General features: G+C 34.0%; 1 protein-coding gene across 1 annotated transcript; it reads left to right on the top strand.

Moving 5' to 3' along the window:
- The first annotated feature begins 1,317 nt into the window (after nt 1–1,317).
- On the top strand, nt 1,318–18,013 carry LOC123532888 (solute carrier family 49 member 4-like). Its single transcript, XM_053517935.1, has 12 exons — nt 1,318–1,832; nt 3,573–3,663; nt 5,603–5,766; nt 6,015–6,042; nt 6,518–6,549; nt 6,862–6,906; nt 7,719–7,848; nt 10,099–10,207; nt 12,919–12,986; nt 13,281–13,399; nt 16,158–16,340; nt 17,241–18,013. The coding sequence occupies exons 1-12, from the start codon at nt 1,529–1,531 to the stop codon at nt 17,363–17,365; spliced, it is 1,398 nt and encodes a 465-aa protein (XP_053373910.1). The 5' UTR covers nt 1,318–1,528; the 3' UTR covers nt 17,366–18,013.
- Nucleotides 18,014–18,113: the final 100 nt, after the last annotated feature.

Genomic DNA, 18,113 nt, shown 5'->3' with positions numbered 1-18,113 from the left:
TTTTAAAATCGGGGCCCCTATTGAAAAAGATATGACATTTTAAATTTAAGAAAATGGGTGTTTATGAAGGCCCCATTTTAGTGTTTTAGGCGTCCCTTTCACTTTTCTGAATTTTTTTTTTCTAGCAAAATATCCTTTTAAATGGAAATTTAAATTTTTTTTCATTCTTGGGGGTGCAAGTTTTAATCATGGGAAATTTTTTTCCCTTATAGTGGAAATAGGGAGAAAATTTTTTCACAGAAAAAAGCAAAAATAATTCAAATACGGATGAAATATTTTTTTTAAATCCGCCCTGTTGTTTTGTTTTTTGGCCTTTGGGAAACCCAAAAAGGCCGCTATTTTTAAACCAAAAATTTTTTTTCTTAGGCCATTTTGAAAAAATTTTTTCACCCTCTAAAGATTTTAAAAAAAACCAAAATGAAATTTAAAACCAGAGCAATATTTTCCCTTACTTTAAAACCCAAAAATTCAATTTAGTTTTAAAACACAAACCTTTGACGGAAAAAAAGATCGTTTACCTTTGACTTTTTAAAAAACGCTCTTCCCCATTCCCCCCTTTGGTGTAACCAAACCGAGTTTTTCACGGGAGACCGATTTTAGCTAAATTAAAAAGGGTTTTTTTCGATAATAAAAAAAACCCAAAAAATTCTGTACTGGGCATTTTATCTTTATATTGGCAAAGGATTGGAACGGTTTTTTTGATATCACATGTTTAAATTTATTTGTAAACCCCCCTTTTTTACTTCCGTAAAAACCCTTTTTTTGTCCCACTTCCCCCTTTAGTTCTCGGTGACTCAGTATCGCCATATAAAAGTGTTTGTTCTTACTCTTTCCCCTTTTTTAAAGTTTAAACCTAATCGGGATTGACAGTAAACTCCGTTTTTTATTCAGTACCGCAAGGGTTTCCCTCTAATTTTCCCTTTTCCGTAAACGCCAATTTTAATTTTTTGTTTTTATTCCCTGAAGCCATGGGAAAAGTTAAAAATTTCCCACTTTCCCTATCAGAAAAAAACATCCCGGGGCCTGCCCGATCACCATTTAAACTCCTTTTTCCCTTTTCTTATATGTACAAATGTTTTGGGTTTTCAGGCCTTCCCCCTTTCTTCCTTTTTAACCCTTTCTTCGCTTTAACAAACTCAAACCCTTTTCAACCCCTTACCGAATCGCCATCTTTTAAAACAAAAAAAAAAAGCACGAATACTTTTATCAACTGTTTTTTTACTCTTACAAACCAATATACATGTACTTTGACATCATACCCTTTGACATCATACCCTAGATTAGGAATTTGATTACAATCGGTTATTATAAATAAATTGTAGCTAAGTTTTAATGCAAAAATGTCTTACATGGATTATTGATAACTTCTTCTTTCAGACTTCCTTACCAGACTAGTTTTTAAGAGAAGTTGAGAATTGATATTTTGTTGATTACATATACCTGTGAATTTGGTCAGAAAGTTATAAATGAGTGCATATAAAACATTAACCTTTGAATAAAATAGCATCCTCCATGTGTAATATTTTCAATGAAATGGACAAACATGGAAAGTGTGTTGAATGATAAATCGGTCAATGTACCTTACTCGAGTATGGGAGACAGAAGCTCAGGTGTTGGGAAGGAAGTGTACGCGATTCGCTGGTATGTGATTGCAGTTGTATCACTTGCCAATATCTTGAATAATTTTCTTTGGGCTACTTGGGGTTCAATTTCGCAGTCAGCATACCTGGTCTATGGATGGACGGATGAAAAGTTGTTTTGGATTGTCAACGTTGGAAATATAACAGGATTTTTATCAGTTTTATTTGGCGTATATCTTGTTGATTGTAAAGGTGAGCTGTAAATATTTACAGTCCAAAATATATTGTTGATTATAAATGTGAGCCATAAATATTTACAGTCCAAAATATAGTGTTGATTATAAATGTGAGCCATAAATATTTACAGTCCAAAATATCTTGTTGATTGTAAAGGTGAGCCGTAAATATTTAGAGTCCAAAATATCTTGTTGATTGTATAGGTGAGCCGTAAATATTTAGAGTCCAAAATATCTTGTTGATTGTATAGGTGAGCCGTAAATATTTAGAGTCCAAAATATCTTATTGATTGTATAGGTGAGCCGTAAATATTTAGAGTCCAAAATATCTTATTGATTGTATAGGTGAGCTGTAAATATTTAGAGTCCAAAATATATTGTTGATTGTATAGGTGAGCCGTAAATATTTAGAGTCCAAAATATCTTATTGATTGTATAGGTGAGCTGTAAATATTTAGAGTCCAAAATATCTTTTTGATTGTATAGGTAGGCCGTAAATATTTAGAGTCCAAAATATCTTTTTGATTGTATAGGTGAGCCGTAAATATTTACAGTCCAAAATATCTTTTTGATTGTATAGGTGAGCCGTAAATATTTACAGCCCAAAATATCTTGTTGATTGTACAGTGAGCCGCAAATATTTATTTACTTCTAAAAACCTGTATAAATCAGTTGTATTCAAATTCTGTGCCCAAAGCTGAAATTCCGCTCAATAATTTTGTTAACATAGTCACATCGACAAATGAGATACGTGCACATGCTGTTTGGTTTTTATTTTCTTTTATTTATGTCGCGGCATAAGTTCGTTGCTGTTTTAAGTATTGACTCAACACTCATTAATCTTCGCTAATATTGTTGGGTGTTTCTGTTACTTTACGCAATACATTTGAATTCTTTAATCCGGAAAATATTACTGTATTTAATAATGTAGATCTAGTTAACCAAGTTAATATGTAGTTAATGGTAAATAATTTTACTCGGGGTACGCCCAACGTATAACCGCCCATCGTGCATAAATAGTGTTAAAGCACTCTTTTGCTATATATTATTTCTTAATTCTAATATGCTTTTCTCTGTTAAAACACCTTACGCTAGAATAACGTCACGTTAACGTGCGGTGACGTCAATGTTTTTGTTGCGACCAAGAAAGAGCGCTACTATATTTTATCTACTGTTTCAGGTTAAGGGCATATTAGAATCGAAATAATTTATACCAAAACCGTATTTTAACACTATTTATACACTCGGGCGGTCATACGTCGTACAAATAATTTCACTCGGGCTGTGCCTTCGTGAAATCATTACGCCCGACCTATAACCGCCCATCGTGCATAATTAAGTGTTAAAACACTCTTTTGCTATAAATTATTTCTTAAATAAAATAATAATTTTCAAGAAATATAACTGCATAGAATCGATGTCAAATTTTGTCCTGAGGTAACTACAGGTTGGATCAGACTTGTAATATTGTTTGATCTCTGGTCGAATATTAATGCCTGCAAGTTAACATCTTGTTCTACTTGTAGGTTGCATACTTCCAACTGAGAAGGTTTGAAAGGTGTATTTCGGTTTCATGGTATAATATTTATCATATTTTAATTCTGTGAATAGTAAGATCTACATTGAGTGAATTACCTCGTCAACTAGAAATTTATTGAAAAATAAAAAAAAATGGAAATAATGGTTTTATGAATTCGTATAGGTATTCATTGTTTTTGTGTGTGCCCAGTGACTTTACTGTTTCGTGATATTTAAGGTATCCGTGTGTCAATGGTTGTGTGTGCTGTTACAATGGCTGTTGTCACAGCAACGAGAATTGTAACATTAAAGCCTGAAATCGCCACAATGTAAGTTTGAAAATTTACTAACACGTCAATGGACAGACAATCAGTTCTTGCCTACCTAGCGGGGAAAGTATAGGCCTACATTTATCCGAGCACGCGCCGGGGATAGATATTCCTTTATCCTGTCACTTGCAGTATTTTCGACCCGATATCAGGGTGCCGTATATCTTTCTTGATATACGGTCAGATGATCATGTGACCAGTGATATACGGTCAGTTAATCATGTGACCTTACGATCGATATTGTTGACATAAGAAATTTTGCAACGAAACCATCATCATTGTGTTGGAAATGTCCGAACTAAGAAAATGAGTGGTCAAATAATGAGTTTTTATTCAAAAACGAAGAAGTTATTGCGATTTTGCCGGTAATCACGTCATTATGTAAGTGACGTCATTACGAATATGACGTCATTAAAACGGTTGTCGCACACTTATTTTTGTAAAATAAATTGCCAAATATCGGAAAATGAAGTAATGACAAGATAAATAGAATAATAGTTTAGTGCCTAAGATGGAGAAAGTTTATCTGGCTCGGCTCCGGACGTTATCAGGTTCGCCTTCGGCTCACCCGATAACCTCCTCCACCTCGCCAGATAAACTTTCTCATCTACAGCACTAACCTATTATTCTCTGTCTTTCCCTAGGGAAAAAACCTTGTCTAAAATAGCGTGCACTAAGGTGACGTCACATAGTATTGGTACCATTGTGACGTCATAAACTTTATAAATAATGTCAGGAAATACCCAAACCTATTTGTCTCCACGATCTATTTTGAACATGATAGGCAAGAAAAATGATCTAACATGTCTGCCTGTGTAAGACAGCTGTTTTCCCTACCCTCGGGACAGCATGGATAAAAAGCCTCGCTAACGCTCGGTTTTCCATTCCACACTGTCCCTCGGGTAGGTAAAACCCCGTCTTACACAGACAGGCATGTAAGATCCTTATAATCTTTTGTTATTGTTATTTAATTATTATTATTATTATTATACCAGATTTATATAGCACCCTCGTCATGATAAACACGTTCAAATGGCGCTTTACATAGCACAAACGCAGCCACACAGGGCGTGACATTCATCCTCTACTAGTTCAGACACAGCAATCTGATCTGAGGAACAGAGTGAGATAAAGCCCCAAGAACAAATAGAGAGAAATCCTTTTTAAATACAGACAGTCTGGTTCTTTAACGTGCCCATGTATAGCACCAATACACGCGAGGGAAGAACCAGTACAGGCCTGTCTTAGTTAGGTGGGAGACACTCCAGAGCATATCAGAAATGTCCAATGCCTGGACCGGGATCTTTTGTTTTTCGACCATGACCTTTTTAAATTAATCTAAGGACAAAACTATCTTAACATCACTGTATATCTTTCCTTTGGTCTTACTTTTCTTAGTTTTGTGATGACTCCATATTAGTAGGTCTAAATCATAGAATAATTATGTTTGAAGGCAAACAGCATTTTCATACTTAAAGGTCCATTACTAAGGGAAAGTGAGTTGGCAATTTTTTTCATAGCCAGTGCATAGACTTCTGCAAGACACTAAATAATGAAGATTGGCAGGTCAAAATTTACAGAAGGTCTTTGGAACTCAAAGAAATGTATGTGTATTATGTTGAAATTGCAATGAATCGACAGAATGACCCCCCAGGTCTTTTTAACTTTCTTCATACTTCATAGAAAAATAATTGTACATATACTGCGATTTATTTCGAATTTCTACATACCAACTTTCATTTTCCAATAAAATGAAATAGTTTCTGTGCTTTTTAAAAGAAATTAAAATGTTCACTTTCCTTAGTATTGGACCTTTAAAACATGTATAGGGCCTACTCAAAATAGAAACGCACTTAAGCAACATCTAGTACGAGATCTAGTCACATCTAGTACGAGATCTTGTAAATTTACCATTAAAATGATATTAAAATGCTTGCAGACTAATTGCCATTGGTCAAGGTTTAAATGGTATAGCTACTAGTGTAACAATGTGTATTCCAACTGTCGTATCAAAGACCTGGTTCAAAGTCACAGAAAGGACCACGGCCACGGCTGTTTCTGCTCTCGCATCTGCCTTGGGTGCAGCAGCAGCTTACTTGTTCGGTATACTGTTTTTTTATATATCACATACTTATACTCTATAATATTAGTGAAGGAAATAGCAACATTTTGATCAAATCCCAAAAGTCATAATTAAAATGAAGTAAGAAAACACAATAAGTGAAAATTTGAAAGAACTTAAAAGCTTCAAAATTGAATTTTTGATCAATTTTCTGTAGATATGATCACGAAGTCCGATGTTTATTAGTTACATTTTTGTTTATATAAGGCGTCTTTTTTCATACTTACAGGTCCATTAACAGTGTCGATGCCTAAATTGTAAGTTAAAGGTTTTCTTTTCAATCGTTAGCACTAGCGAATTCAGCGAGAACACATGCCCCTACACCCACCCTTCCCATTCACACACGTCAAGTGTACTTGTTTCGATTTTCTACGTAATTAAAAGCTAATTTTCTGTTCGCTTTACTATCACATCATTGATAATTACTAATAATATCACCTGTTGCGATATTCCTACGCATACTGAAAATTTCGCTAGCACATCATAATAATTATTTAAAAAAATAACTATATTTTTTTAACGCATGATACATATTCTTATGGAACTTTAACAAAATTATTAAAACGCATGATACATATTCTTATGGAACTTTAACAAAATTATTAAAACAATTTTCGTAATGTTTTGCATTTAATGAGAAAATCTATTAGGACTGCTTTAATGGTGGTATTGTGGACGTGCAGATTATACACTGCCGACGTGTTTGTAATTCTATGTTGTGTTTAATTTCAGAAATGGTACAGAAGTACTTCTAAATGAAACAGGTAAGCCATAACTGACTATATTACAAAGTTACACTTATACGTAGGCCTACTAACATAAAGTGTCATACCCCAAAGTAATAAGGAAGTGATGTACGCACTTCTCTTTATAACCTATTCTTCTCTTAGATTATATCTGTATATAATGGTACATCGGTGATTGTTTCATTACATCAGTGTTTTTAACCTGTTGTCCAAAATTAAGTTCATTTCCATTGGATAACGTATTACTAAAGGGAACCAGATTTTTTTCACGGCAATACTTCACAAATATATCATAAAATTATAACACATTTCTCGTATATCTGTTATTAGATACTTCGCTGATAAAGTCACAGATGATGGAACTACATTACATATGTAAGTATCGTAAGTGAACATTCCGTTTTCATTAAAGACCTGCTCCAGTCCAGAATGTGCTAAAAAGGTTCCTAAATGTATTTATGATAAGGTCATTGTGATCGTCTGGATAATTTAAATATTAAGACTTCCTGGCTGATAGGGCGTTGATTGCTGTCGAAACTTGTTAATATTTGAAGTACTTGTAATTTTATTACCGTGAACTCTTTCTTGAATTTGACTGGTTAATACTGTTAATTACAGACACAATAAGGGTCATTTTAATTGGTTAGTTATTATATGTTGAGAGCGAATATTTTTTGAACACAGCAGGCTTCAAAAAAGAAGATTTGGATTTCCAAATGATAACATTGTGGTTCTCCAGCAGAAAATAATTTGATACTCTTTTAAATGTATGTACTTTAGTTGTTAACGTCAGGATAACCTTTGACGAACTTGTTATTCTATAAACTGTGTGGTTTTCCACTGAAGAATAATAAAGAAGAAAATCTGGAACTGTGTTTTATTATGTAGACATAATAGGTAGCGCTTAATACCTATAACATTCCATCATTAACTTTTCGGCATTACACCTGCAAGCGCCCTCTGGTGGACACTAAGTTCTGTTAGTGTTTATATGTTGTCTTCTTGTTAAAAATGCACGGTAAAATCTAACCATGAACGTTCCTTTTGAGCCTTTAAACATAGTAAAATTTATCACAAGGTAGCTTGCAAGTATGTCTCACATTTGTATACGAAACATTGTATAATTAGCTTGAAATCTCCGTAAGTATGATATATAAGTATGGTATTTCATTGTACATCTGTTTCAGCGTTTGGGTTCGCCATACTGCTGAAGTTGTGCTGCATCATATACCTCCCTTCCGCACCAAAGACTGCACCAAGCAAAACTGCAAGTATTGATAGGTACAGCTTGAAAGTTGGAATAATCCAGCTGGTAAAGTAAGTGTCCTGAGATAAATATGGACCACTTGATTGACAAGAACTCTCCGTAAGACAGCGCGCTCCACTATTCGGGGATTTGACAGTAAAATGAGTATATGTCTGAATAGGAGACCTCTACTTTAAAAGGAAGATACACCAAGGGGCATAATTCCATTAAATACACAAATTTGAGTTATTAAGATTATTACAACACATGCAGATGATGATGATAAAGATATATTTTGAGTTTCAAGTCATTATCTTATATAGTACCAAAGTTATGTCCAGAAAACGAAGTTTGTAAAAAAAAGGTATAAAAGGGGCATAATTCGGTCAAAAATACAGATCAGAGTTATGGGAATTGTTAACACATGCCGATGATGATGATAAAGGTACATTTTAAGTTTCAAGTCTTTATCTTTTATTGCATTAAAGTAGTATCCAGAAAGCAAAGATTGCAAAAAAGTTTAAGTACAAAAGGGGCATAATTCTGTCAAAAACACAATTAGAGTTATGGGGTATGTAGCCACAGATGCAGATGATTATTAACAAACACTTTTAATTTCAAGTCATTATCTTTTAAAGTACCAAAGAAGCTTTCGAAAAAAATTAACATGAAAATAATTCAAAGTATAACTCCTTGGTGACCTTGACCTTGGGTATAATGGGCCCAGCCCCAACACATACTTTGTTTGTATGCTGGACAATGTTTATGTGAACGTACAGTATGATATAAGCAAAAGTAACAAAGATATGACAGAAAAACAAAGGTTACCGGAAAACTTAAACATTAAAAATAACCAAAGTATAAGACCTTGGTGACCTTGACCTTGGGTATAATGGACCCAGTCCCTACACATACTTTGTTTGTATGCTGGACAATGTTTATGTGAACTTACAGTATGATATAAGCAAAAGTAACAAAGATATGACAGAAAAACAAAGGTTACCGGAAAACTTAAACATTAAAAATAACCAAAGTATAATACCTTGGTGACCTTGACCTTGGGTATAATGGACCCAGTCCCTACACGTACTTTGTTTGTATGCTGGACAATGTTTATGTGAACGTACAGTATGATATAAGCAAAAGTAACAAAGATATGACAGAAAAACAAAGGTTACCGGAAAACTTAAACATTAAAAATAACCAAAGTATAAGACCTTGGTGACCTTGACCTTGGGTATAATGGACCCAGTCCCTACACATACTTTGTTTGTATGCTGGACAATGTTTATGTGAACTTACAGTAAGAAATAAGCAATAGTAACAAAGATATGACAGAAAAACAAAGGTTGCCGAAAAACTTTAACCAAGAAGTGTCACGCCGACGCCGACACCGACGCCGACGCCGGGGCGAGTAGTATTGGAAACCTTTTAATTTCTTATATTCGAGATTATATTCTACTTAACAGGAGAAGCTAACATATACATTTGTGTCTTTCAACATCGAACATACTAAACTCGTTGAATAAGATTGATACAATGCTCGGAGCAGCCTCGCATTTTAGTATTTTATGGCATGAATAGACATTCATGTAATATCCTCTTTATCCTATATATTTGTTGGATATAAATGGTTTACATACAAAACAAGCATAGAGTTTGATGGCTTTAGGATCTGCGTATTATGGAGTCTTCACCTATCTAAAGCGGAAGGTGTATCTTCCAATTATAAAATTGCTGAACAGCAAACATGCTGTATGTCTGGTTATAGTTTCTGTCAATAAAACTATCAACAATAATGCAAAGTTTTCATGACCCAGAATCTTACGAAATATGTCAATATCAAACCCAGAAAAATCAATTTTTGATAAACCTTGTCACAGAAGTATCTTTAGACTGCTGTGAAATTTTGAAATCAAATTTGAATTCCGATAGTGTTTAGTAAAATATTTACGCAGTTTATGATGGTGTTAGCCCTCTTAAAAGAGCTTTTGTTTGGTAATATACTGATTACGTTCGTTGAGAATCATCTTGATGACGCCAACCTCTACCAGAACTGATTAATGGATAAGATGTTTAAATTATAATCATCTCGCTTATGATTCATGTGTGATATTATTAAATACGAGTGAGAGGTAACGCCCCCTCCTCGACAAAATGTACTAATGTCAAAAAGCAGACGACAGTAAGCTTGACATTTAATGTACCGTAAATATCTGATATGATCCCTAGACGAAAATCTTCATTTTTATTACAGAAAATCTTATATATATGTATATATTATAATCTTTGTCGCAAGAAAAGAAGTTTACTTTTTTAAGGAATCCTTCTGTTTGGTGCATAGCTGCCATTTATTCAATTCCTGTTGGATTCTATGGAAACTGGTCCTCAATCTTAGATGTTATACTTAGTCCGTATGGAATTTCGCAAGTAAGTAAAGCTTTTCATCAGTATACCCCGTCAGTAGATTTTAAAAAGAGGTTTTGTTATACCCAAGAGGTGACCGCAGAATATAGGCTAAGTATGGATTGATACCTTAGATTTTCGTTATGATTGATCAACAACCACGCATTTTTTATCTTGATTCATAGACACAAGAAATTTGATTGATTCCAAACACCATTTCAAGTAGAGGTGACATCCTTCATGACTAATCGGCTTTTTGAGTCGGCTAAACGCTGAAAGCGTTTGACGAGTCCTTGCTATCGCTCAATTTCTCATTCTCATTAAATGGCCTCACAACACAGCGAAGTGATGTAGTTCCATTAGATTGTCTCTACTTTCAAAGAGTTCATTGATCGGATGAAGTTCAGTTATGTCAATCCCATTTGCTATGACCAATATACGATGTAATCTGTCAAATTTATGACTTGTAATTGTGCAATACTTGAATAAAGCCGCGGTAACTCATTAAGCATAAACACGCATAACCGGATTCTGCGGGATTTGGTAATACATTTGCGCATATGATTATGGTGACTAATTTTATGCCCTTTTGTCACAAAATAGCAAATATGATGTTCACAAATTCAAATAAAAACTGCATATTTACTTATTAGCCAAATTATCTATTTGTTACCCTGTCCGTTTCAAAAAAATAATCTTTAAAATCATTGCACAAATAACAAAATTTATTGCGCTGTGCATTTTATGAATTGCGCAGGCTTACCAAGCTTGCGTAACATCCACCGAAAGACAAAATATAGTTCCAGAACATACTGCTGGTGTTTTATTGAGTCGGATACCTCTGAAAGCATTGGAATATCTCTTACCAAAGAGTTTACCACATCGATGAAATCAAATTATGTCAGCTTCATTTTAAATGACCCGAAAAAGATATGTGCAGTACGTTAATTCTTCCGCGAGACTTCGCGGATGAATCCTAATTACATTCTGGACACTTGTCGGCGAACACGCGTGATCTGTTTATAACAACGCTTCTACGACTTTGCGTGGGTTGAATTTTGCAGTCAGTAAGCGGATAAATTATCGGGAGAAGAAGCTCTTACTGGTTTGTTTTATTACTATTGATTTTAAAAATGATTTTATTTCTTATTTTTCGAGAAATAAACAAATCGGCGAAACATTAAATTGTATTTTCTTGTAGTTTTTGAAATCGAAAGTAGATCGTCTATGTTTGACTGCTTTGACGAAAAGTAACAACTTTTTTTATGAAATGATTTAAATAAGAGGTAATTTCACCGTAAACTTCAATGTCAGAGACTGTCAATTGCTGTTAAACTGTCTTCGTATCATCACAATTTGTAAAACATATTGTTGAAACTGGAGATTTAGGAAAGCGTAATCGTATCCGGATATAATATTTTGGGTAAATATCGAGCTGTGTTATGCACAGTATACTTACTTATTAAAGTATATCCCCCCCCCCCCCCCCCACACACACACCCCTATTGCCACTTTACAGTTTGATACATTTGTCCTTTTACCACCTGCCACAATGCCCATTTCAAAATCTGACTGCAATTCAAAGCGGGAAGGAACACCCCTCCCCATACCCACCCTGCTATCGACCACGTAAAAATGGCTCAAACATTTTTCAGCCCAGCCTGGGCCTGTCTGTCTACATGAATCAAAATGGATAATTGAAAGTGCATGAACTTGGGGATTATTGACATGGTTTTGAAGGGGTTAACAGGTCTGAAATAGAATAAATGATGGTTTTAACTAAAAAAGAACTGCATAATTTATTAATATCGGTTATCTTTTCCGAAATTGGTAGCTAGTCCGAGTTAGTTTCGAATGCGCAATATTCCTGTCAGTGTAAACATTCGTGACACTATATATTGACACTCAGTAACATTTACATATCTCTAAATGCAAAAGTAAGTATACTTTAAATTCACATCACTTATAATATGATTGAACAATACCTAATATATGACACGGTTATCGCCAGGCCCGTTATCTGTAAAATATCTGAACAGCTGTTTCGTCCATCCGTTACAAATTGTATGTGGCAATCCGCACTGTAAAATTTTAATATATAAATTGTCATATTCAAATTTTATCATGTGCGAATATATACCAGCCGATAATTGCCTCTTTTGGCAATGCCGGAGGCAAATGTTTACTGGAAAAATATATATAGTCATGGGCAGTATCTTGGTGTCAGCTGTCAAATTGTAGTTTGTATTTTCAACATTTTTATTTCTGCGAACCACTCTTCAATTTTAGAGAAATATATTGGGTTTAAATACTAGTGTAATGTCAATCAAAGTTTTACTAGGCATCGATTGAATGTTCATTTCATTTATTGTAACACAATTTCTGTTTAGTTGGGGAAAAAATCTCAAAACAAACCTAAACTAAACTAAACTACCAGTACGTCAATCATTAGCAGACTCTCAGGCCCTTCAGGCCTTTGATTGCATTTCATGTGATGGTGTAAAAATACTATTATCACAAAAGTGCATTAGAACTATTCTTTTAAATACATTGTACTGTTTCAAGTGAGAGGCAGAGGTAGGACTGATCTAACAGCTGACTTGATATTTAAAGAAACTATATATATTTTTTGTTTATTTAAGTTTGCCATTTTCAATACTATTTTGTTTTTATTATGTTGTTTGAGACAAATGTATTTTACTGTATTTCAAAAGTTTTGTATTCTTGATATATAGGCAGATGCAGGCTGGATGAATTTCTATGGTTCGATAGGTGGGGTTACTTGTGGAGTTCTTCTCGGCAGGTTTTGTCTACCTTTACTTACATTGAAGCTAGTGAACATATAAACAGGATATTTGATCAGTGTCGTGTTAAAACAAGTTTTAATATGAATTATGCATAAGTCTGTTCTAATTCAACAATTTTTAAACAATTTTACCTTTTTGTAAAACACAAAATCGATTTCAATGTTATACTGTAACATTTTGTTTGTTAAACATGTACCATTATGTCAAATAATTACTGTTTAAACTGACTTATTCATTAATTGTAAACAATGATAAAATAATACGCTTATTCTGCTTTCTTCTTTCAACAGGTGTGTTGATCATTTTCAAAGGAAAACGAAAATAATCATTATTATGTTGTATATATGTGCCGCGGTGGATTTTACATTGTTTACGTGCACGTGTGTGGACATTCTTCCAAAGTCGAAAGGTAAAATAATGATTTTTCCAAACTAGATGACAGTCACAGTCCAGAATAGACAACAACTGTGCTATATCGCTAAAATCCCATATTTTGTGAACTTTTGAAGACGGTTTTCTACATGGCGGCGATCCATTTGCTCGGTGGTTTATGACTTTGCACTGGCATATAAGTAGATTGTAGTGAGACGATGTGTGGAATACATGAACTTGCTTCTTAGTTCAAATGTCAATGTCCCAAATTGAGTTCAAATGTAGTCTGCCCTATATTTAGTGTCCCGAGCACAACTTTAAAAGAATTCAAGGTATTTACTTTAAACTTAAAATCGTTGGGTGGTGATGAGACGATTAGAGGAGTGCAAAAATCCACATGACTCCCCAACCCCGGCCAAACACCCACACACACATTAACCCCATCCCCACCCCCACCGTCCGAAAAAAGAAGAAGTGACTTGTGGTTCCATATGTCTTTGTATTCCGTCACCGCCGCCGCACACAACAAAAAAAAAAACACCAACCACTACTCAAAAACATTCTTGAAATTTTACTTCCTAATCCTCTAACCTAGAACTTCGGACGTATATTGCCTCACTTTGTGGAGCTCTTGTTGTCCTTGTTGTAATATTTATTCTGCTTTTATATGGCTATTTTAATTTAAACAAGCCATCGCCATGCAATGGTCACTTTAAACATAATTTATTATGCTAACTAGATTTGAAGTATGCAATTATATAATTTATGCAAGTAAGATAAGTACACACAAACATGTGTCATATTTACAGTACTTCTATTAAGTTTGATCTGCAATAGCGGTGTGCTGATTGATTATTTGTTCGTATGTATAAGTTAATTTCTCTCATAGGTTATACGCTTTGATCTCAAAATCTTTATTTGCATAATCAAAAAACAAATAAAACAACAAAAGGAAATGCTGTATTAAGTATTTAGGCAGCCCTGGTCAGTGCCGAGATCGCCTGTCCCCGATTATAGCGTGATCGAAGTATATCTGCACGCGTAAGAATACGACTGTTTTCATCATGCGTAAGTGTTCAGAATCATTTAGAAAGTTCTTATATGCCACCGTATAATAGCATACTCTATTTGAGTTTGTTTATGTGAGGAAATGAAGATGTAACAGCCCTATAGCTTATTTTTACGCACGTCGGGAGACAAAGAGTGAGGTTCCGTTGGAAATAAGCGGTTAAAGTTTTCCACTTGTGTGTTTGTCATTGACAGTTTCAAGGCGATACCCCACTGTGTTCCATTGTCTGTTTGTATTGCTCTTATTGTCTTTTTGGATTACTTTGTCTATGTTGATGTGTATATATGTATACAATGTACATACATGCACTTTCAAAAAGTGATCTTGTTTTTACGCTGGCTTATTTAATACCTGATAGGATCTATTTAAGAGGCACGTGCTATTTTCACCAACGTATATATTTTATTTAAATTAGATGCGTTGTTTTGTCTTGATGTTTGCTTTGTTGTGTAAAATTTATGTGAAGAACATAGACACCTCATGCTTTTATACACAATAAAACAAACAGTTTGAACTTTAATTACAGCCTCAAAGAGTAAATGTTTGGTTGTCTTTGGTGAAATTTTGTTGTTGGATGACGAATTCGGTCTTTCGTGTCAGTTCAAATATATTTGTAGACGACACACAGAAACAATGTAGGAGCATCTATTTATACATATTTCTCATGTGATAATACTTGCATAAGCATTTCGGATAGGAATATCTTTAAATCAGTGGAATGAATTACCGCCTCATATGTTATTCGCGGTGAACATAAAGAAAGTCCTCAAACAATCTGTCTGGCTTGTATTAAAGCAAAGGAATGTTTTATCTAAACTGTATACGTATTCTGTGCGACCATCAGTACTGAAATCATCTGTGCGAGTCGACTACCGTGTTGAAAGGGGAATGATTAAGCGCTTAAGAAACTAATTCTTCTCGCATTCCTGTTGTAACTTTACAAATCACTAACATGTACGTATATGATATATCTGATTTAAGCTTAGATCAGTCTAACATTAACCCTTATCCTGCTAAATTTCTAAAATTGACTGGTCCATCATTCAATTTGGGCAATACCATTTAATATCCGAAGGGGTGTTCACTGAAAATTTACTGACTGAATAGCGAACAGTGCAGACCATGATCAGACTGCACGGATGTGCAGGCTGATCTTGGTCTGCACTGGTCGCATAGGCAGAATACTTGCCGCCAGCAGGCTAAGGGTTAACAAAAAATATAATGCCAACATTTACGAAATGCATTTTACCATTTATTCAACAATTTAATGTAAATATTATATGATAAATTATCTACATTGTTTTCTATGAATCCGTACGTTGAAAACTTACAATCCCAATGCAGACATAGAAATTGATCGTGGCCATATTTAATGCCATCTTGAAAAATGCTTTTTTTGCAATTCGATAATGTGTAATAATCAACAGTTTCTCAAAGCATTGGGGTTTAGATTTCAACTTCTTATAGCCCAGGGACCTATTGTTGGTACCTAATATATCAATTGATATATTTTTCTCCAGAATTGAATACTCGAACGCCTATATTTTATAAACTTGGCCCATCAAAAAAAAAAAAACCCACTAAGTTTTAATGTCTTACATTTTTGTTTCGGTTTCAGTGATGCCAATTTTGTTTCCACCTGAATAGAAACAGCCAAAAGAAATTGACCATGACAACAGTATAAAATATCTAACATGCGACCCTAAAGAAAGTGTTTTATTTTCAGGGGTATTTTATACAACTGTTATATTAGGCAGTATGATTGTGAGCAGTAGCAGGCCACTTTTCCTGGAGATGACGTGTGAAACGTCATATCCTGTGGCCGAGGGAGTTACTGCAGGTTTCCTTGGAATGATTGTGAATTTAGGAGCAGCAGTCTTTATGTGCATAGAACTTATTCCTAACCTTGGTAAGTGCCCGAAAAACTCGTGCAGTTTATGAAAAGGAATGAAGTAAACAAATGATTAGATAAAACTGAAATCATCTCAGAGAATTAGAATTTCAAGAAAATGTCATATTTATTTGTCAACGTAATCCGTAATCGCATAGTACAAAAAATGCTGAATATTAAATCGCAAATAGATGAAAGCGCATCTAAATTACTATTATTAATTAACTACTTCATATGACATTGTGTGGCAATACTGTACTGACTGTCGAAGTTAGACTAGGATAAAGTTTGCAGAATTTTTCTTCATCTCACAAGATTTCTATGTCAATATCAGATTCCTTTAATTTGATTGTTTATCAACTCAACCGAAAGCAATGCAACTTCCGACTGGTTCATCCAAAACAGCCAATGCCACGAAAAGTTCTTGGCTGAAAAATAAACGTCATCTTCATATTTCTAATATTTCGTCAACATCTAAATTACCTAAGTGATATTATTTGATTACGAATACAGACAGTAAATCATTTAGTGCGATAAACTAACTGCAGGCGGAAGTGCACACCGAACTTTGATTTTTGAAAAATTTGGAATTATGACGAATTTATGCCTATACTTTATATTTTATAGCCGCAAAACCATAATCAATTACTTTTAAAACTTATTTCCAACATTTTAAAATATATGATCGATCAATATGTTCAATGTTATCACACTGCTGTGAATCCTCTTTACTTGCCATTACTTATAGTTGTATGGTTATGTGCTATTCTGATTATAATCAGATACTTACTTCTTTACGTACCTTTACTTAAAGTGGTGACGGAATTTAATTCTATTAAAAATCAAGTACTTACCTATTTATGAGCTGTAATGTTATTCAATGTTCTATTAATAATCAGGTACATACATTTTTTTCAGACACAGGCTGGGCAAACTGGGCTCTTGTTGGTGTTTATATCGTTGCTGTACCCCTCCTAGTATTCTATAAAGCTGAATATAAGAGAGTGGATATAGACATTGTAACAGATACATCCATATCGTGACAGATTTATTTCAGATGTAAACGGTTATTCAAAATGAATCGAACTGTTTAATAATTGAATATTCTGAAGCTTTCACAATTTTTCAACTGTTATAAGTTAAACTTTGTTTCAGTGTTAAGGTTAAAACGATATCACAGAGAGAATATCATACACAAAACATGTAATGAAATTACAAAGTCAGCTGATGATACGGGATTACACTAGGTTTTAAAAGCCCGCAAGGGTATAGAAGATTACCTTCTTCTGATAGGACAAATGTATTATATATATTTAAAATAACTACACGAAGATCGTTTGGAAACACTGAATACAACCAAGCAAAATTATTGCAGACTCAGTTTGGATATTAACGAAAGGAAATGGAATACAAGGTGCATCCTAACAAATTCTTTATTCGAATCCTCTAAATATATGTTAAAGGATCAGAAAATGTAAATAACTTAAGTTCTCAGATAAAACTTTTTAAACCGATAATCTCAGTTTTTCGCAATCACTGCATTCGGCCTGTAGTTACCGTGATTCTAATATCTATATTTGTAAACAGTTCAAAACATGGTGAATGTATCTGAATTATTATTATAAGATGCGTAAACTAGTGTTACTATTCAAATGATTACATAATTAATGCACACGGACAATATTTTTGCTCAACCTTTTTTCTTCAATATTTAATATTCCTATCTCCACAAACCCTTGAGTAGTCAGTGTTTAAATCTTCCTATCTTTACAAGCCCTTGAGTAGTCAGTG

This window comes from Mercenaria mercenaria, chromosome 11, assembly GCF_021730395.1.
Source record: "Mercenaria mercenaria strain notata chromosome 11, MADL_Memer_1, whole genome shotgun sequence".
Lineage (NCBI taxonomy): Eukaryota > Metazoa > Mollusca > Bivalvia > Venerida > Veneridae > Mercenaria > Mercenaria mercenaria.
The sequence above is the reverse complement of the archived record's forward strand: the minus strand, read 5'-3'. Positions and strand labels throughout refer to the sequence as shown.